The sequence below is a fragment of the Diabrotica virgifera genome, chromosome 1, assembly GCF_917563875.1.
Source record: "Diabrotica virgifera virgifera chromosome 1, PGI_DIABVI_V3a".
NCBI classification, from domain to species: domain Eukaryota; kingdom Metazoa; phylum Arthropoda; class Insecta; order Coleoptera; family Chrysomelidae; genus Diabrotica; species Diabrotica virgifera.
This window is the reverse complement of record NC_065443.1, coordinates 182194232-182216656: the sequence shown is the minus strand read 5'-3', so window position 1 is coordinate 182216656 and position 22425 is coordinate 182194232. Positions and strand designations below refer to the sequence as shown.

At 34.6% G+C, this 22425-nt stretch overlaps 1 protein-coding gene across 1 annotated transcript; it reads right to left on the bottom strand.

Annotated features, from left to right (window-relative positions):
- Positions 1-17982: 17982 nt before the first annotated feature.
- Positions 17983-20783, bottom strand: LOC126892190 (uncharacterized). Its single transcript, XM_050661673.1, has 4 exons — positions 20272-20783; positions 19721-20019; positions 18082-18376; positions 17983-18008 (listed from the first exon to the last, which is right to left on the bottom strand). Exons 1-4 carry the CDS (start codon positions 20561-20563, stop codon positions 17983-17985), a joined length of 912 nt encoding a protein of 303 aa, XP_050517630.1. The 5' UTR covers positions 20564-20783.
- Between the last annotated feature and the right edge of the window lie 1642 nt (positions 20784-22425).

The following is a 22425-nucleotide window of genomic DNA, read 5'->3' as shown; positions in this document are numbered from 1 at the left end:
TGCCTGTCTGTTCGTCCATGTCTGTCGGTGAACAAAATTCATCCGTCATATCAACTGACAAAAAGTTACACGAAGAGTTCAAATATCGACTGCCGGTTCAACTTCCGGTCACTTTGGGTGAAAAATTAGAACTTACGATGTCCAATTGCTTGTTACAATTTTTTTATAAGTGTTCTACTCTATCTATTCTGACTTTTTCTATAACTTACTTAGATCACATATAATTTAATACAGTTTTGATGTCAGGGTCTTCAAAATTTATGTGGTGAGTTCCAGTATGTGATGAATGAAAAACGACTCCATAAGCAGAAGAAAAAAGTGTTCTTTAAAGTGTTCTCAAAACCTAAGACAATACATCGACTCACAAGAGCGTTGTGACAGTAGCAAAAATTCGAGTTGGGGTTCGAATTACTTTCTCATGCGGCTTACTCTCCTGACTTGGCCCCCTCCGATTATTAAGTGTTCCCAAATCTGAAGAAATGACTCGTAAATAAAAAAATCAGCTGAGATAATTGAAGAAAAAAATAACTATTTTTCAGAGCTTCCAGAATCGTATGAAGCGCACGGCATCGACATAAAAAATTTGTAAAACCGTTAAAATCGCTGTATTGAACATATTGAATAAAATTAAGGAATTTTCATGAAAACATGTTTTTCATGAAAATATGTCTACTTTTATAGGACGCACTTCAGCAGTTCATAAAAAAAGCTTACAGACTTTCTAATGCTGTTTGCTAAATAGCAAAAATAACAAAAATTTTATTACTCATGAAGAAGATCAAGCAGCTAAATTTAAAGTAAAATCATTAGATGGCATATAAATAGATATGGAATAGAAGTTGATATCCACTTCTGAACCCACCTCAGAAGAAGTGGACGAAATAGAGTAATTGGGAGTCCTTCAAAGGTCACCTGAGCACTCAGAACCTAGTACCAGTACATGCAGCTGCGATAATATTAAAGAGAAATCCGACAAAAGAATTGAGAGGGAACTCTGGACCAAATATCAAAAACCAGTGTAACCTAACACTTCCAGCTTCATATTAATAATAGAAAATCACCGAAAGACAAATATGTAATGTAAAGAATTAATATCTCAATATTCCGGTCTACTAAACAATAATGACTGGCAAAACATTAAAGTCGTATATTCAAAAAATAAGACAAGTAGAGTAATAAATGGATAATTAAAAATTGCGAGAAACACTGCAAGAAAATTATTTAATAGACCCGAAGACAAAAAAAAAACAAAAATTAATGTGCTAAATAAAAGTATTGATTCGTTACTGCAGAACTAGAACTGTTATATGGAGCTATACTCTGGATCGGTGTAAATTAAATGAGAAAGAAAATAATATAATAAACACACTTTAAGAGCAGATAGAGAAAATATATGGATTATCAGAAGGTTCAAACGGCAGAATTATCAACGATAAACAAGAAAAAGTCAACGAGATAATGATTCTGGACCAACTGTTTTATTATAATTAAGGGTACGGAATAGATGCGAATTTCGGCGAAATTTTGAACAAAAATGAGATAAATGTGAAATATGGAGTTTTTGTTTATTTCCGCGAAATACCTGCAGGTGCTCAACTCGTCCGTAAATAAGTAGGTAGTCACATAGTAAATAAGGTATGAAAAGATTTTACGGAAGTCGGAAACTTTTCTATTGTACATAATTTTTGAAAGATGTTTATTTTTCTAACAGGTGTTGAAACAGAAGGAACTTTCATTGTTCATCATTAAATAGATAAATATAAGATAAGGAATTGATATTTTTCAATGTTGATTCTTTGAGAAATATAAATAATCCGACTGTTGTTATCTGCATTTCGGTCTTTTGTATTGGTAAAAATCTAAGTAGGAATAAAAGTCGGCTAATTCTTATTTTCTAAACATATAAATTAGTCAAACAGGACAATCAGTGCTCATTCCGTCAATTTTTACTAAGAACATGGTCTATCAAAAAAGTTTTCATAGTAACATAAAGTTACTTAAAGTATCCCCTAAAATGGGACGCCCTAAAACAATTTTGAGTGATCGAGTCAAAGAATTTGCAACAGATGACCTATATCTGTGTGACACAAGACATAATTGCTACACAGTGCAGTTTTTCGTCATTTGCTAAAGCAGCATTACAAAGCATTTGGAGTCCAACGAACAGCGTAGACGCAGAACGATTCTTCAGCACATATAATATTGTAGTGACAGTGACAGATCGAAGAACAGCTCTTAAAGAGTCGAATGTCGAAATTACAACGATGTTAGCTTTTAATTAATGTTTTCTGTTGTTTTACTCGTAGTTAAAAATAAATGCGAAATTTTGTAATTATAAAAAAAGTAAATGCGAAATTCATGTTCTTTATTTGCGAAAATTCCGTACCCCTAATTATCATCATCATCATCCAACCAATTCACGTCCACTGCTGGACATAGGTCTCCCCCAATTGTTTCCACACTTCACGGTTTTGTGCTGATTTTTGCCAGTTTTTACTAATCCGCCTGATATCATCTGTCCATCGTGTAGGCGGCCTTCCTCTACTTCGTTTATCTTCTCTTGGTCTCCACTCCATCAGCTTTCGTGCCCATCTTGAATCTTTCAGCCTGGCGACGTGTCCTGCCCAGTTCCATTTGGGCCTGGTGATACGTTCTACAACATCTGCGATACCGGTTGTTTGTCTGAGATCTTCATTTCTTATTTTATCCCGTAGAGTTACGCCCAGCATATATCTTTCCATGCGCCTTTGAGCAACCCGCATTTTCGACGCTGTTGCCTTGGTTAGAGTCAGTGTCTCTGCTCCATATGTCATTACCGGTAGCACACATTGGTCAAACACTTGTCTTTTTAAACCGATCGGTATACTGCTCCTAAATATGTCTCTCAGAGCTCCGTAGGCTGCCCAAGCAAGAGTTAATCTTCTTTTTATTTCGCATGTTTGGTTATCTCTGCCAATTCTAATTTCATGACCCAAGTAAATGTACTTTTCCACTAGTTCTACTTCTTGTTCGCGTATAATCAGCTGCCCGCTAGGAATCAGATTAGTCATAAATTTAGTTTTAGAAAAGTTCATTTTCAGGACTATTTTCCAGCAGATAGCGTCTAACTCATTTAGCATTTTCTTTACTTCTCCTAGGTCATCAGTTATAAGGACTATGTCATCTGCAAAACGAAGATGATTTAACTTTTCTCCATCTATTTTGATCCCTTTATTGTCCCAGTTGAGCATCTTAAAGGCATATTCCAGAACAGTTATGAATAGTTTTGGCGAGAGTGTGTCGCCTTGTCTTACGCCGCATTCTATGCTTATTTGTTTGGTTTTATCATGTAACTAACACTCATTGTTGCCTCTTTATAAATATTATAGATGAGTGTACTGTAACGGTAGTCAATGCGGCATTCATTTAGAGCTTCTAAAATGCTATCCAGCTCTATCGTGTCAAAGGCTTTATGAAAATCCACGAATGCTAGGACAAGGGGTTTATTATATTCTATTGACTTCTCAATTAGTAACTTGACTGCCTGCAGATGGTCGTTTGTCCCAAAGTTTGATCGAAATCCAGCTTGTTCTTTTGGCTGGTAAAAATCTAGCTTCTTTTCTACTCTTGATGTCACTACTTTTGTAAAGAGTTTGTATAAGTGGTTTAGCAGGCTAATGGGTCTATAATGTTCTAAGTCTGTCTTATCTCCCTTCTTATGCAAAAGTATTGTTACTGCGTTTTTCCATTTTTCAGGTATCGACTTTTGATGAAGGCATAAGTTGAAGAGATTTTTTATTTTACTTATAAGAATGTGGCCTCCGTTTTTAATGGCCTCTATTACGACTCCATCTTCACCTGGTGCTTTTCCATTTTTCATTTTTCTCAGTGCTTGATGGATTTCGCTAGTGGTTATCTCTGGTAGTATTTCGGAGCCTTGGTTTATTATTTTCTTTGAAACCGCTTCCCTCAGATTATTTTGATTCAACCTTTGGCTCCTATATAGTTCCAAATAAAATTCTTCTACGATATTTAGTAAATCTTCTCTGTTTGATGTTATTTCGCTGTTTTTATTTTTTAATTTATGTATTTCGCATTTTCCGTTGGTCAATTTCCTTCGTAAAACTTTCAAACTTTTATTTTCTTCTATGGTTTTCTGGATGCTTTGAGTTTTATACTTCCTTAGATCTTTTCTGATTTCCTTTGACACTTTCTTGTTGATGTCTCTTAACGCACTTTTTTCAGTATTTTCGCTTCCTCTCATTTTACTTCGCGTTTTGATTAGTTCTGTAGTTTCTGGGCTTATTTTTTCATCTCTCTTCTTTTTTGGGCAGTTTTTTCGTTGACTTTCTTCAATGGCTCTAATTATGTTTTCATTTAAGCTATTTATACTTTCATCTAAAGTTGTATTTCTTTCCAAAGCAGCGTTTATATGGTGTTGGTATTTATCAATATTTAATGGGGGAGTCCAGGCTTGCAAGGTTTTCTTTTTTATCAAACGATTTCGTTCTTTTTTGAGGTCTATTTTTATTGTGGCTCTTACCATTCGATGGTCACTTCCTGTAGTAAATTTATTTAGGACGCTCACGTCTGTGATAATCTGTTTTTTGTCGCTGATAATGTAATCTATTTCATTTCTTGTTTTACCATCAGGACTTTCCCACGTCCACCTTCTATGTAGTTTTTTAACGAAAAAACTGTTCATTTGGAACAAGTTATTCTGTAGCAAAAAGCCTAAGAGTGTTTCTCCCCGCTCATTTCTACCTAGAGTTCCAAAATTTCCTAGTGATGTCTCTGCTTCGTCTTCTTTAAGGCCTAATTTTGCATTAAAATCCCCACACAGGATTGTAAAGTGGGTGGGTGTGTCTTTTAGAGCTACAGATATATCATCATAAAAGTCTTCAACTTCTTCGTCTGGATGTTGTGTTGTTGGAGCGTATACCTGGATAATTTTCAGTTTATACCTGTTGTTGAGCCCCTAATTATAATTAGTTATAAAATAGCTTAAATGGGGAAAAGCTGTAAGCTTAGACCAAACACCAGTAGGGGCCATCCAATTAATTGAGTGAAAAAAATTAAATGTATAACAATATTCACTTCATTTACTGAAAAGGCACTGTCCCGCAAGAATGGTTGAAATCACAATTAATAGCCCTACAAAAAGACAAGCGCTTAAAAGTGATAAGACCATTGAACAATAAGCCTGTAAGCTACCTTTTAAACACATTCTCAAAAATAATCCATAACGCAAGGATTGTTAGGAAATTCTTTTATAGACTTCAGGCAACAAATTTTCCTGATCATGTTTAAAAAACGTACGGAATGTACTAAATAAAAAAATATATTTATCATTTAAAAATATATACCCTTATACTATAACATAATTCTAACGTTGAATATATAATGCTTTCCTGTGGAGTATACAAAGGATGGTCCTGTTTCTCCCGCACGCTGCCTTGCTTAGTCTTCTTTGTCGTTTAATTCGTTAAATTATATCCTCTTATGTCACGGCTTCAGGAAGAAGTGGATATATGCAGTGAACGGGAGGCCTATGTCGAACAGTGAACGAAGGGGGCCTTTTCGCGTTTATCATGTAGAGAAGTCACCTGTCAAAAACTGGACGTATGTAATCGTATTCAATTTGTTAAATACTGTCACATAATATGTCATACACCTCTGTGCGTTAATCCATTTTATTTCTACAATTTAAGGTGCTATTACATGCCGCCATTTTGATTTGTCTACAGTCGCATTCTGCCCGTTAAATCCCATCGTTTGAGGCGCTGTACGTCACGATTGGATCAATTGTAGCGAAGCTGCATGACTAAGGCCCTTTTAACATGTTGCTGTATTTGATTTTTCTGTGCCATTTTATATTATTTGTCAAATACTATTATTTGAGGTGCTGTACATCACGATTGGACCAATAGGACCGTAGATACAAGACTAAGGCCCTTTTGACATGCTGCTGTACTTGATTTTTCTATGTCATTGTATTCTATTTGACAAATCCAGTTATTTGAGGTGCTGTACTCCACGATTGGACCAATAGGAGCGAAGATACGTAAATAAGGCCCTTTTGGCATGTTGCTGTATTTGATTATTCTGTGTCATTGTATTCTGTTCGTTAAACCCTATCATTTGAGGTGCTGTATGTCACGATTGGACCAATAGGACCGAAGATACATAACAAAGGCCCTTTTGACTTGTTGCTGTATTTGATTTGTTTGTGTCAAATTTGATTCTATTGGTCAAGTCCTATTATTTAAGATGCCGTACGTCACGATTGGACTAATAGGACCGAAGATACGCTACTAAGGCCCTTTTTACATACTGTTGTATTTGATTTTTCTATGTCATTGTATTCTGTTTGTCAAATCCTATCATTTGAGGTGCTATACATCACGATTGGACTAACAGGACCGAAGATACATAACTAAGGCCTTTTTGACATGCTGCTATGTTTGATTTTTCTGTGTCATTGTCTTCTATGATGCCTAAGGCATGTCTATGATATGCCTTATTTTTAAATAAAACAAGTAATTGGACTTCGTAAGTCCTATGTTTTTACCCAAAGTAATCGAAAGTAGAACTGGAAGACAATATTTGAATTTTACGTGTAACTTTGCGTGGATTGATATACGAATTTACTAATTTTGAGTCATTTTTACTAAACTTTCACATTTGTCACCTCATTTGTAGGTAATTCTACCCGGTATAATGGCGGAGGAGTTATATTGGCGGTCGTACGGACCGACAGAAAGATTGCCTAGGTCAAGTATCTCACCTTTAGTACCATCCTTGGATTATAAGCTTTCATTTGACATCTCATTTATCATTCTAGCTGGTATAATGATGGAAGAGTTATATTCGCGGTCGGACGGACCGACGGACAGACCGCCTAGGTCAAATATCTCACCTTTAGTACCATCCTTGGATTATCAGCTTTCATTTGACACCTCATTTGTCATTCTACCTGGTATAATGACGGAGAAGTTATATTCGCGGTCGTACGGACCGACGGAAAGACAGCCTAGGTCAAATATCTCACCTTTAGTACCATCCTTGGATCATAAGCTTTCATTTGACACCTCATTTATCATTCAAGCTGGTATAATGATGGAGGAGTTATATTCGCGGTCGTACGGACCGACGGAAAGGCAGCCTAGGTCAAATATCTCACCTTTAGTACCATCCTTGGATTATAAGCTTTCATTTGACCTCATTTGTCATTCTACCTGGTATAATGATGGAGGAGTTATATTCGCGGTCGGACGGACCAACGCACAGACCGCCAAGGTCAAAGATCTCACCTTTAGTACCATCCTTGGATTTTTAGCTTTCATTGGACACCTCATTTGTCATTCTACCTGGTATAATGACAGAGAAGTTATATTCGCGGTTGTACGGACCGACGGAAAGACAGCCTAGGTCAAATATCTCACCTTTAGTACCATCCTTGGATTATAAGCTTTCATTTGACACCTCATTTGTCATTCTACCTGGTATAAAGACGGAGAAGTTATATTCGCGGTCGTACGGACCGAAGGAAAGACAGCCTAGGTCAAATATCTCACCTTTAGTACCATCCTTGGATTATCAGCTTTCATTTTACGCCTCATTTATCATTCTAGCTGGTATAATGATGGAGGAGTTATATTCGCGGTCGGAAGGACCGACGGAAAGACAGCCTAGGTCAAATATCTTACCTTTAGTACCATCCTTGGATTATCAGCTTTCATTTAACACCTCATTTGTCATTCTACCTGGTATAATGACAGAGAAGTTATATTCGCGGTCGTACGGACCAACGGAAAGACAGCCTAGGTCAAATATCTCACCTTTAGTACCATCCTTGGATCATAAGCTTTCATTTGACACCTCAATTATCATTCAAGCTGGTATAATGATGGAGGAGTTATATTCGCGGTCGTACGGACCGACGGAAAGACAGCCTAGGTCAAATATCTCACCTTTAGTACCATCCTTGGATCATAAGCTTTCATTTGACACCTCATTTGTCATTCTACCTGGTATAATGACGGAGAAGTTATATTCGCGGTCGTACGGACCGACGGAAAGACAGCCTAGGTCAAAGATCTCACCTTTAGTACTATCCTTGAATCATAATCTTTCATTTGACACCTCATTTGTCATTCTACCTGGTATAATGACGGAGAAGTTATATTCGCGGTCGTACGGACCGACGGAAAGACAGCCTAGGTCAAATATCTCACCTTTAGTACCATCCTTGGATCATAAGCTTTCATTTGACGCCTCATTTATTATTCTAGCTGGTATAATAATGGAGGAGTTATATTTGCGGTCGGACGGACCGACGGACAGACCGCCTAGGTCAAATATCTCACCTTTAGTACCATCCTTGGATTATCAGCTTTCATTTGACACCTCATTTGTCATTCTACCTGGTATAATGACAGAGAAGTTATATTCGCGGTCGTACGGACCGACGGAAAGACATCCTAGGTCAAATAGCTCACCTTTAGTACCATCCTTGGATCATAAGCTTTCATTTGACACCTCATTTATCATTCAAGCTGGTATAATGATGGAGGAGTTATATTCGCGGTCGGACGGACCGACGGAAAGACAGCCTAGGTCAAATATCTCACCTTCAGTACCTTCCTTGGATTATCAGCTTTCATTTGACACCTCATTTGTCATTCTACCTGGTATAAAGACGGAGAAGTTATATTCGCGGTCGTACGGACCGACGGAAAAACAACCTAGGTCAAATATCTCACCTTTAGTACCATCCTTGGATTATAAGCTTTCATTTGACACCTCATTTATCATTCAAGCTGGTATAATGATGGAGGAGTTATATTCGCGGTCGTACGGACCGACGGAAAGGCAGCCTAGGTCAAATATCTCACCTTTAGTACCATCCTTGGATTATAAGCTTTCATTTGACCTCATTTGTCATTCTACCTGGTATAATGATGGAGGAGTTATATTCGCGGTCGGACGGACCAACGCACAGACCGCCAAGGTCAAAGATCTCACCTTTAGTACCATCCTTGGATTTTTAGCTTTCATTGGACACCTCATTTGTCATTCTACCTGGTATAATGACAGAGAAGTTATATTCGCGGTTGTACGGACCGACGGAAAGACAGCCTAGGTCAAATATCTCACCTTTAGTACCATCCTTGGATTATAAGCTTTCATTTGACACCTCATTTGTCATTCTACCTGGTATAAAGACGGAGAAGTTATATTCGCGGTCGTACGGACCGAAGGAAAGACAGCCTAGGTCAAATATCTCACCTTTAGTACCATCCTTGGATTATCAGCTTTCATTTTACGCCTCATTTATCATTCTAGCTGGTATAATGATGGAGGAGTTATATTCGCGGTCGGACGGACCGACGGAAAGACAGCCTAGGTCAAATATCTTACCTTTAGTACCATCCTTGGATTATCAGCTTTCATTTAACACCTCATTTGTCATTCTACCTGGTATAATGACAGAGAAGTTATATTCGCGGTCGTACGGACCAACGGAAAGACAGCCTAGGTCAAATATCTCACCTTTAGTACCATCCTTGGATCATAAGCTTTCATTTGACACCTCAATTATCATTCAAGCTGGTATAATGATGGAGGAGTTATATTCGCGGTCGTACGGACCGACGGAAAGACAGCCTAGGTCAAATATCTCACCTTTAGTACCATCCTTGGATCATAAGCTTTCATTTGACACCTCATTTGTCATTCTACCTGGTATAATGACGGAGAAGTTATATTCGCGGTCGTACGGACCGACGGAAAGACAGCCTAGGTCAAAGATCTCACCTTTAGTACTATCCTTGAATCATAAGCTTTCATTTGACACCTCATTTGTCATTCTACCTGGTATAATGACGGAGAAGTTATATTCGCGGTCGTACGGACCGACGGAAAGACAGCCTAGGTCAAATATCTCACCTTTAGTACCATCCTTGGATCATAAGCTTTCATTTGACGCCTCATTTATTATTCTAGCTGGTATAATAATGGAGTTATATTCGCGGTCGGACGGACCGACGGACAGACCGCCTAGGTCAAATATCTCACCTTTAGTACCATCCTTGGATTATCAGCTTTCATTTGACACCTCATTTGTCATTCTACCTGGTATAATGACAGAGAAGTTATATTCGCGGTCGTACGGACCGACGGAAAGACATCCTAGGTCAAATAGCTCACCTTTAGTACCATCCTTGGATCATAAGCTTTCATTTGACACCTCATTTGTCATTCTACCTGGTATAATGACGGAGAAGTTATATTCGCGGTCGTACGGACCGACGGAAAGACAGCCTAGGTCAAAGATCTCACCTTTAGTACTATCCTTGAATCATAATCTTTCATTTGACACCTCATTTGTCATTCTACCTGGTATAATGACGGAGAAGTTATATTCGCGGTCGTACGGACCGACGGAAAGACAGCCTAGGTCAAATATCTCACCTTTAGTACCATCCTTGGATCATAAGCTTTCATTTGACGCCTCATTTATTATTCTAGCTGGTATAATAATGGAGGAGTTATATTCGCAGTCGGACGGACCGACGGACAGACCGCCTAGGTCAAATATCTCACCTTTAGTACCATCCTTGGATTATCAGCTTTCATTTGACACCTCATTTGTCATTCTACCTGGTATAATGACAGAGAAGTTATATTCGCGGTCGTACGGACCGACGGAAAGACATCCTAGGTCAAATAGCTCACCTTTAGTACCATCCTTGGATCATAAGCTTTCATTTGACACCTCATTTATCATTCAAGCTGGTATAATGATGGAGGAGTTATATTCGCGGTCGGACGGACCGACGGAAAGACAGCCTAGGTCAAATATCTCACCTTCAGTACCTTCCTTGGATTATCAGCTTTCATTTGACACCTCATTTGTCATTCTACCTGGTATAAAGACGGAGAAGTTATATTCGCGGTCGTACGGACCGACGGAAAAACAACCTAGGTCAAATATCTCACCTTTAGTACCATCCTTGGATTATAAGCTTTTATTTGACACCTCATTTATCATTCAAGCTGGTATAATAATGGAGGAGTTATATTCGCGGTCGTAGGGACCGACGCACAGACCGCCTAAGTCAAATATGTCACCTTTAGTACCATCCTTGGATTATAAGCTTTCATTTGACACCTCATTTGTCATTCTACCTGGTATAATGATGGAGGAGTTATATTCGCGGTCGGACAGACCGACGGACAGACCGCCAAGGTCAAATATCTCACCTTTAGTACCATCCTTTTATTATCAGCTTTCCGTTGACACCTCATTTGTCATTCTAGCTGGTATATTGACGGAGGAGTTGTGATTACAGACAGACGGACGGACAGACGGACGTGGATAATACAAAGTTTTCACATTTTTTCAAAATTGGGTGAAAACAACATGATGCCAGAATGATTTGTTGATGAAAATAATATATACATTCTCAAATTGCCTATTTTTCGGTGTGGATAATATTGTATTCAACAGTGATGCCAAATTTCTGATGCCAAAATGATTGATAATGAAAGTGGGATATACGTTTTCATGTATATAGCGGCAGCGACAAAACGGTAAAACACTGAACTAAATGTATATAATATTTTCACTGTACCATCATTTTTAACTCAAACATTTTATGGAATAAACTTATATAACTTAGTAAGGGATAAACAAAGAAAGCTGATATATTAAAGTAACATCAAGAAATCAAATCTCTAACTACCGAGTTGATTAGACTTCTGGTATCAAGTGCAGGAAAAAAGTTATTAAGGTAGTGTAAAGTGGCATCGATATACAGATGCCACTTTGCAAGACGATGCCAAATCGATGGTAAATGCATAATGTATCGATGCCAAATTGATAGTAGGATGTATATACATATATACATATATAAAATGATGTTGGATAATCGAGTACAAATATAAAAATAAATAAGCAAAATCATTGGCTAATACTCGTAAAGTGAATGTGAATTTAGTTGGAAATATATAAAATGATGAAGGGTCATCATTCCATACATTTCTGTGCAACTATATACACCGGTGTTTCGGCCTATTTGGGCTTCGTCAGTATAGTGTAGCAAGTTAAAAAACTTGTTTGTTAACTTGTAAAAGGATTACTACAAGGTAACCTTGCTCCTGTAGTAATCCTTTTACAAGTTAACAAACAACTTTTTTAACTTGCTACACTATACTGACGAAGCCCAAATAGGCCGAAACACCGGTGTATATAGTTGCACAGAAATGTATGGAATGATGACCCTTCATCATTTTATATATTTCCAACTAAATTCACATTCACTTTACGAGTATTAGCCAATGATTTTGCTTATTTATATTTATACATATATATATATATATATATATATATATATATATATATATATATATATATAACAGGTATATAATCTTTGCTGAACAGTTAGAAAACAAGGTTGAAATATTGGGGTAGCAGCAATCTCAAAGAAAACTCTTTATAATAATTCCAAGCTTTCGATAATGTTTATTATCATCTTCAGGAAACTATATATATTTATATATTTATATTTGTAGTTTCCTGAAGATGATAATAAACATTATCGAAAGCTTGGAATTATTATAAAGAGTTTTCTTTGAGATTGCTGCTACCCCAATATTTCAACCTTGTTTTATATATATATATATATATATATATATATATATATATATATATATATATATATATATATATATATATATATATGTCTTCATATCAAGGCGAGATCCGTTTGTATCATAAGCTATACAAGATGAGATCCGTTTTGCAAGGCGAGATCCGATTTTGGATCTCACCTTGTATTCACGTGTATATAGTGACATCTCGATGTAACAATGGTAGGGGTACAAGGAAATCGATTTTTGTCTGGACCTCATTTTGCACCCCTTTTGGTAAATTTTATATTGCAGTGGTTCCACTAAATCCGCTGTAAAGGGCAGCGCGCGCGATCCGTTGTGTATATGGTAAATATATATTTTGCAGACAACCCGAGATCCGGTAAATTTGGAAACATCGCAAATGAATTTCACGGTCAGCTCTCTCACTCGGCTTATGTCTAGCTTGAATAAGAATATTTACATTATTTAAGGGCTCTGTCCAGAAAGGCGATTGTCAAATATCTCGCGAACTAGACGGCATATCGAAAAAACTTTGGAATGCTTTTTTAATGGTTTTTCAAAATCTATATACTTATGCAATAGCAGGGTTCTTATTCTGCCTGCGAAAGCGGTGGGTGTAGCAGCTTTGAATTATCAACTGAAACCCTTTATTTTTAATTAAATAGTTGAAATTTAGAATTAAAAATACACAACTTTTGTTTGAATCGATAATACCTTCTTTAATCCAGTCGGAAGAGCTTCAAAATCGTCGTTTTGATGACATTTTTAGGGTTTAGGGGTACCTCAGGTAGTTAGCTTAAAACGTAAGAAATAAATTTGAATAGTAACGGATTAAGCCAACACAGAGCCTATCGCAAATGTATACTTTTCATTAATGTTTATTGATAAACAAAGCTCCAATTCTATTTTACTTCAACCATTGATTATAAACACACACATAGATACCTCACTCTAAGGTAAAAACGAATTCAGTGTTAAACTCCGCCTACTTACACCTCTTTACCCCTCAAGCCTAAGTACTACCTGACTGTATGGTGGCGACATTAATTGAAATCTTTGCCAAGATTGAAAAATAAATTTGAGTTACCTGCTCCAGCCATTGTCCAGTGCAATAGACGACAATATAAGGGTGGCATTCAGCATTTTCACAAATAATTTTAACGTGCTTGTAATCTATATTATGGAATTCCGATTTTACTTCAGAAAAAACGCTAAAAATTGATAAATGAAAACAGTAGAGGATTTTTAAAAATTATTTATTTATCAATACACTACAAAGGAATAACAAAATATAAAATACATAATAAAATTAGCCAGTGATAAATTACATGTCATGTAAATTACTTTTTTGTAACTTTTCAAACAAATTAATTTCCAGAATTGATGCAAACTAAAATATTTCAAGCTAAGATACATAATTTATTTCCAGATTTAGTCCATTCACTCACGGTAAAATATTGCAAAAAACCTCCTAATTTTAAAGAATCACTTGGATTGACATGAAATTTGGCTTACGCCTAGCTAAGATGTCAAAGAAAGACAAATGATGTACCGATGTGTGCTTTGGCCCTATGGTTCAGTATCACCCCTTCTCGGGAGTGAAAAAATATATGTTCAAGATAAGTTCAGAAGTGCCTAAAATCACTAATTCTAAGCAACTTTTGTTCTATAGAGTTTTTTCACTACGTCAATACTTATTTCGAGTTATTGAAAAATAAGTTCTTTTTCGTCAAATTCCATGTTGAATATTTCAACGTGAAATAATAAAAAAAATGAAGCACTTTTCGACGAAAACTCATTACAACTTTTTTTAAAGTGTTTAAAAAAGGTTTATTTATATTATTTTTGTTAAGTTTCTAGCGTCAAAAGTAAGCAAGTTATGATCAAAATATATTTGGTTCCTATTTTTTTGTTAAAAAATCGTGAAAATCACCCCCTAATTAGCATCCTAAATGAAATTAATCGTTACAACTTCACAAGATCACAACTTGCTTTACTCGTGTATGTATTGTTTCATCGGTTCAAAGTGGAAATTTTTGAAGGAGCTCTAGTTGAAAGGGCTTGAACTAGTCAAAAATCACGAGTGTATGCAAATTTTGAACAGCCACATCTTAACCAATTTTTGCCTTACAGAAAAACAAAAAATCCAAAATATTCAGAAAAGCAAAACCTACATTTTTTTTACTCTTTGTGATTTTTGGTGTCACTAATAAATTTTAAGTTATTTTGAAAAAAACATTTTTTTCAAAATAAAAAAAAATTGTTAAAAAATAAGCCCTTTGAACAAATGAAACTCACAGATCAGTATAAATAATACATAAGTAAAGTAACTTGGGAAGCGGTAACGATTAATTTGATTTAAAATGCTAAGTGGGGGCTGACTTTCCCGAGTTTTTTTGACCAACTTTATTTTGAGCGTAACTTACTTTTTATGCTAGAAACTTATTAAAAAACAAAAATGAATATTTTTTGGACACTTTAAAAAAGTCGTACTGAGTTTTCCCCAAAAAGTGTAAACTTTTTTGGTTATTTCACGTTGAAATATTTGCTTTGAAATTTGACAGATATGAAACTATTTTTCATTAGTTACAACTTTGCTTCTACTGGGTCTAGAGAGTTCATACATACACCATTTTTTTCTCTCTTTAGAAGCTATATTTTTACTGGAAACCTTTTTTTCGGTAAAATACATATTTACTTTTTGAGTTATTTGCAAAAACCCACCTAAAAAGTGTTTCTTTTTGTTGAAAAATGAACATATTTACTCGCAAAAACCTCGAAAAGTATTAACTTGCTTAGAATTACTTTTCTTCTTTCCTATATGTATTCCAAAATTTCGTGTCAACCCAAGCGGTTATTTAAAATTTGGAGTAAAAACCGTGATTCAATGGTATTATTGGTTTGTATTATAGTTTTCTACTGTAGTTTTATAAAATAGTTTTAGCTATAGTTTTATAATAGTTAAGATTATATTTAGAAAATTGTATCATGTTGTGACTGGCTGTATGGCATTTACCAATGCCAATTAAATAAATAAACAAAAATGTTATAAAACTAGACAATAATACGACTATAACTACAGCTAAATTAATCGCAATAGTTGAAGTATTCAAATATCTACATTATTAATTTACCGAAAATAAAACCTAATATATAGCTATAAATTTTTACAAAATAACTGCAAATATCTAGGAACCTGGGTAAATAAAAACGATGACCAATGTATCTATTAGAGAAATCAGGACACGCATTGAAATTGCAAGACAAGCATTTATAAAAATGAAAAAAATGTTTGTTAATCGAGATCTTCCTCTGTAGCTGAGGATAAGAGCCTTAAGATGCTACGTGTTCTCGACTTTGTTACATGGAATGGAAAGCTAGACACTAAAAGTAGACAATATAAATAAGTTGGAAGCATTTGAGGTGTAGTGCTATAGAGGGATTTTGAAAATACCTAGATCTAACGAGTTACAAATGCAAAAGTATTAAGAAGGTTACAATGTTACAAAAGGATTGCGAGGTGATAAAGAACATCAATACAAGAAAGCTGGATTTAGGCCAAATTACCAGAGGAGCGAAATATGAGATATTAGGCTCATAATGCAAGGTAAAATTAAGGGTAAAAGATCCATAGGTAGAAGAAGAATTTCCTGACTGAGAGACTTAAGAGAGTGGTATAGTTGCAGCTCAATAGATATTTTCAAAGCAGGCGCCAATAAGGTACGGATAGCTGTAGTGATGGCCAACCTTCGATATGAGAAGGAACTTCGACAAGAAGAAGAGGATATAAATGTTGTTCTGATAGTAACATTGTACTACAAAAAATTGACAATTTATCTAGAAAAGGCAATATAGAAGTCTGTGCAAAATAAGAAATTGTACTGAGGTGAACTAAAATCAATATGATTTACTGTTCGATCGCATACTTTTTACATTTAAAAATTATCTAAGGACTTTCTAGAATTAAGACATCGATGTTTTAAAAAAAAGTAGTGGTGAGTACCAAATACAATAGATTATTATCTTTCTTTGAAAAAATACCACAAATTCCCAACGTTCAAAATGAATAATGTAAGTACATACATATCTTGATAAAGTGACAGGGAATTTCCAACATATAAATAGTTGAAGGCCATTTGCCTAGGAACAATAGGTAAAAGCTGGATTAAACAGACAGGATTAGAAAGTTTAAAACATCACTAATGAGATCATATTTAAAAACAAAGTAAATAAGTATATTTGAATGTTAATTCTTTTCAAACTAAGATCACAGTATAAAGAGGGAACCTCTATATACTGTGATAAGATTGTAAAATTAAAATATTGGGAAAAAAAGATATATATTTATTATTTCTTTTTCTGAAGAAGTACTTTCATTGTTGACAATTTTGAAACATTTTATTATTATTAAAAGTCGAGAACAATTAAAAACCACGTTAATATTTATATGAAAGTGCTTTAAAAATGAAGGTATATGACTCTTGAGAAGAATTAATATTTTTTAACAAACTTGGTATACGACTCATAATATCTGACATCTGATTCTTTTATTTTTAGTTTTGAGACATGCAAGTTTTTATCAATATTAATAAAAAAGTTTTCTATATGATTCCAAGGTTTTAAGACATACTGATATTGTTTTCCTGATATTATAAAATACTTGTTAATATCTACTGTATATAGAGACTAAAGCTAATAGTGTAGTTTAACATACAGTTAAGTCCACGGTTATTTACCCGTGCGTCATTCATACCCGGCGAGATAAAACATATACTTTTTATCTAGCATCATTCTCTTCCACGCATGAAACTAAAGACAAACCAGCTACCGCCTGTTATTAAGTAAAAACACATGTTATTTTTATGAACGCACTAAACTCAGTACATTGAAAAGATCTAGGTAGAAAAAAAGACGTTTTCATATTTTAAATACAATTTGTGACGTTTCTGGTTTGTTTACTTTTGTGGCTGTCAGTCTGTTGAATTTTTTGCTGTTTACTTGTCGAATTTTTGCATTTTGATGTTTGTTTACCTTTACTTTTATCGAAAATAAGTAATTTTCTGTGAATCTTTTCCCTTTTAGTTTTCTGTTTGCTTTCATTAACGTTATACCACTGACAAGTTTTAAAAAGTTTGATTTTTACCAAAAATTTTATAATTTTCCTTTTATGGTCTTCGCAGCTTTTAAGCCAATTAGTAGTTAATAAAATATGGTTAGTCACATAGGTTTCAATTTTTTCGAAAACTGCATTATCTACTTTAAATAAATTAAAAGCCTCGTGAAACTTTTCTAACAATATTGTAGTAATAGTAACAAACAAATCTGATGGTCTCTGAAGAAACTTTATTTCTTCATTTGCGCCATAATCTCTGAAAAGTAACATTAATTCGTGTTTCTGTAATAGAATTTTGTTGTCTTTTAGCAAGTCTTCCTGGCATTTACTACAATTCAAGTTCTTTATAATCTTATAGTAAATATAACCAGCGACATATGTAACAGCACACGTTTCTAAATTTGTTATGGTACATTTGCTGGAATGTGCCGTGCTTAAAATTTGGTTGTCATTATTTTCCTTTTGTATGTCTAAAGATTGTTCTACATGAACTGTTTGGGTTTCAATGGACTCGTCAGATATTTCGACGCTGGTTACTTCGTGGGTTAAATCTAAATTATCAGTTTGTGCTATTTCACAATTTCCATTGTCTAAAGCAATTTTTAGTTTAATATTTGTGTTATGCTTAATGGCAATTCTTAACTGACTAACACTAGGTGTTGGATTGTAACCACCCCGATTGCGCACAATAGAGAAAAAATTTTCTAGAGGATCTTGGTTCAGAAAAGATGTTAAAAGATATGACACATTATATTTTTGAAGTTCCTCCCACAAACATAAAACTGACAAAATTGTCCACTGAAAGCCGTGTAGACAGTGAATATTATTTCTCTCTTTCTGATTTTCAAAAACTTTAATTTTTTTAAAATATTCTAAACCTGCTTTTAAGTTTTCAGTTGACTTGCTTAAAGTTGACATTGGCTTTCTGTTTGGGTTACTATCACTACAATATTTGCTGTTAAGACCATCAAAAATATTATTTATAATTTTTAAAAATTCGGCAGTATGAGGAGCCGTTTTGGTGTGTAACTGGCCTACAGATTTTGCTGTTGATATTGCTGAGGCAACTGAGTTGGAAAAAATTTGGGCTGCTAATTTTACACGCATTTTTTGGAAATTATTAGGGTTTATGTGAACGTCTGTTATTTTCACCATGCATCGTGCTCTCACATTGGTTCTATCGATGTTGTATGTGTATTCAATATCTTGCCACGATATCTGGTTAGAATCGGCAAAAAACGTCAACTTTTTGTTAAGAAAATTATTTCTTAGACTTTTTAATAAGTGGGGTGTATCAAAAACAGTGAAAATCCTCTGATTTCCTATTTCTATTGCAGGCTGATCCTTACATGCGCCTAACAGCTTAAATAAAGCTCTATTATTAGATGCTTGATCACACACTAACACTTTTGGTATATACCCAATATTTTGTAATTTTGAAACAACTTCAACTACAATGTTTTTTAAGTTGTCGCTATGTATTGGACCACCTGTAACAAAATAGCAAATCGGAATCTTCCAGTTATGTAGCAAGCCGCGCATCATGAAAACCAGACCTGTGTTGGCAAGTTTGTTTGTTCTTCCTAAAGCACCTAAATCTTGAAACCCTTCTATAATGTCATCTAATTTATTGTACTCCAATTTTTTTTTTCAAAGAAATTTCATCAAACATTAACACACAAATTTTTTCCAACTCATCCATTGTCTCTGCTTTTTTCTTCAACTTGTCAATTAAGGAAGTGTTTAAACCAGTTCTTAATTTTATGACACGCAACCAAGTTTGAATTGTTTTTACTGAAGGTAATATAAAGTTAAGAGATCTAATTAAAAATTTGTAACAACTAGGAGACTTATAATAAATGGCCAGAGCTAAATCCTTTTCATTGTGACTCCATTGTGAACGAGTTTTATGTGAAAACTGCATATTAACAAATGTGTGCACGTATTTGCTTTTATTTTCAACAGTACCTGTAACATGAATTTGGTTGCCGATTTTTTGTTTTTTGTTGTTCTTCTACAACGCCGACTGTTCTTCTGACGGCACTTCTTCTTTAAAGCACTTACTTGATACTCCAATTTTTTTACCTTCTCCGTCAATTCAGTTTCAAGTTTTGTGGGCAAATTAATTTCAAAACTGGAAATATCACTGAGACTACTACTTGATCTCTTAGGCGATGGAGTTGACCTAACCATACAATCGTCACTTGTAGATCTTTTACGTTTCGTACCGCAATAAACGTATGTAGAGCATACTGGTGGGATATCACCTAAAATAGGTGTAATCATTGAAATGTATGTGTAATTTTAATTAAAGCAAAACAATCATCATCATTATTTCTGGAGTGATAGTAACAACGCATTCATATTTAAAAAAAAAATCTCTTTTGATTTAATTGTATAAAAATATTTAAATCATTCAATATCCACTGATTTTATATAAAATATATTTTAATAGTAGTATTCTCATTGACAAAGCGCATTAGGCAAACATAAAAATATCTATAAAATTGAGTACTCACCTAAATCAGTTGTTAACTGTGTAAATTTTAGAGGAACAGCATTTTTCCTTAATAACTTTCTTTGGCCACTTTGGTAAATATATTCCACTGCAAAATGATGCTGGCAAATTACCCTCTGTTTAAGGTCAGTGATATCCATCAATAAAATATCAATGTTCCCGCAGTTTTTTTGCCAAATTTTTGTACGCTCTACGTCTTTCAGTGGAAATTTAAAGAAAGATATATTATTATTTGTTCCATCGTTTCTTTCAAAACATCCCGCGTAAACACACTTATGAGTTACAGAGGCCATTTTGTCTAAAATATGAGTCCTTTTTTTTATAAAATTCCGCTCTAATTTGTCACAACACCTGCCTGTCACAGATAATACACCTATAGGGTAAGTTCGGCCCTGACACTACTCCTACCTCCTCGCAAGTCAGAGAGAGAATGAGAAATCTCGATACGGTTTTCGAGTAGCGCCATCTAGTTTTTGATACGTCTTTCGGTTACCAAGAGGTGAGCTATCTATGGTGTTTTTAATCAATGCTTCAACTCATTTTAACGCTATTTCAATAAACTAACCGGTTCTTTTTTCAGTTTTTTGGTAAAATATTGTAACTTATAGACGAAAATTTTTAAAATCGGCTATTTTAAATTTAAATTGTCAATAAATAATTAAATTGAGAAAAAATTGGTCAGATTTACATAAATTTTGTTATTCCGTCCATATAGAAACTAAAACAATTGTTACGTAGTTACACTGAGTGTCGTAAAAACCATGTATTTTTACTCATTGCTTTGAGCTATTTCACGTAATATCGAGATACAAGTTGTATTTTTACATAAGTTATATTAACGTTAAACTGACTTAATTTATAGTTTTATAAGCAACAATTAAGTATAGCGAAATTTATAAAACCTTGTTTAAATTGTTTTACATGCGCTATAATGAGGTTATCTTAAATTTTGTTTTGAATGTTTTTCTTCTTACTGGTAGACAAAAAATGGCAAAATGTGCATTTTTGACATCAAACTGTTGATAACCAACATAGTTACTACTCAAAATATTAAAAAAAAACTAACCGTCGGTATAACAGTTTGCCTGACAACCAGATGCAGAACAGTACCATAAATGTTTTCCACTTTTTAGCACTTTCTTTAAGTGAAATTTAAAATCATTTACCACCAATAACTTACACCCATGTTCACTCATTACGAAATCTGTTACAAGAATTTCAGCGATTTCAGCCATTTTTTCAAAATTTATTTGGATTTTCTCTAGTAATCCTTCCAAAAGACAATACATAAATGATGAATACCTTTTACACCAACTTCAAAGAGGGTAATTTATACAGGTACATACCTGGAATTATTATATGGACCGTTCACTCTTGTTAGAGTATAGTTCGCTCAAATATGAGCTCTTTTAATCCATTTCACGCGGTAAATTAGTCCGCTTTTCCTTTAGGTCGTAGTTCATAGGTTGTGATGTTTTTTTTGCCTTCTCTACTATCTTCTTCCACTCTCTCCGGTCCTGAATCTTTTTTCTCCAGTTTGCAATTTCCATCTTTGATATATCTTCTAGCAGTTGATCTTCCCATCTTATTTCTGGTCTTCCTCTTGGTCTATTTTTTACTGGTTTTCAGTTCATTATCTTCCTGATCAGTTCTTCTACCCCTCTTCTTTGTGTGTGCTCAAACCATCTGAGCCTTTGTGCTTTAATGAATTTTACTATATCTTCTCCTTTATTTATATTTATTATTTCATGGTTCATCAGCTTTCTATATTCCCCTGTTTCTGTCTTTACTGGGCCATGTATTCTTCTCATAACTTTTCTCTCAATTATTCTTAACATTTCTTCGTCTTTTTTCGTAAGGCACATTACTTCTGCTCCATAGGCTATCACTGATCTGATTGCTGCTGTGTATATTTTTGATTTTGTTTTTTTGCTCAGGTTTTTGTCCTTGAGTAATTGGTGATATTTCCAATATACTCTGTTACCTGCTTTAATTCTTTCGTTTATCTCTATACTCCTTCCGTTTTTGCCGTCCACCATCACCCCCAGATATTTGAAGCAATCTACTCTCTGGAATGTATTTTCACCTATCTTTATTTCTGTTATTCTGTTTACATTGTCTCGTTTGCTTATAAGATATTTTGTTTTATTCTGAT

Excerpts from the sequence above, each read along its gene's own strand:
- LOC126892190 (XM_050661673.1), bottom strand. The coding sequence starts at position 20,563 with ATGGCCTCTGTAACTCATAAGTGTGTTTACGCGGGATGTTTTGAAAGA. Across the intron at positions 20,020-20,271 it reads ACAGTTAACAACTGATTTAG|GTGATATCCCACCAGTATGC; the intron begins GTGAGTACTCAA and ends CACCTATTTTAG. Across the intron at positions 18,377-19,720 it reads CAACCAAATTCATGTTACAG|CATAACACAAATATTAAACT; the intron begins GTACTGTTGAAA and ends ATTGCCATTAAG.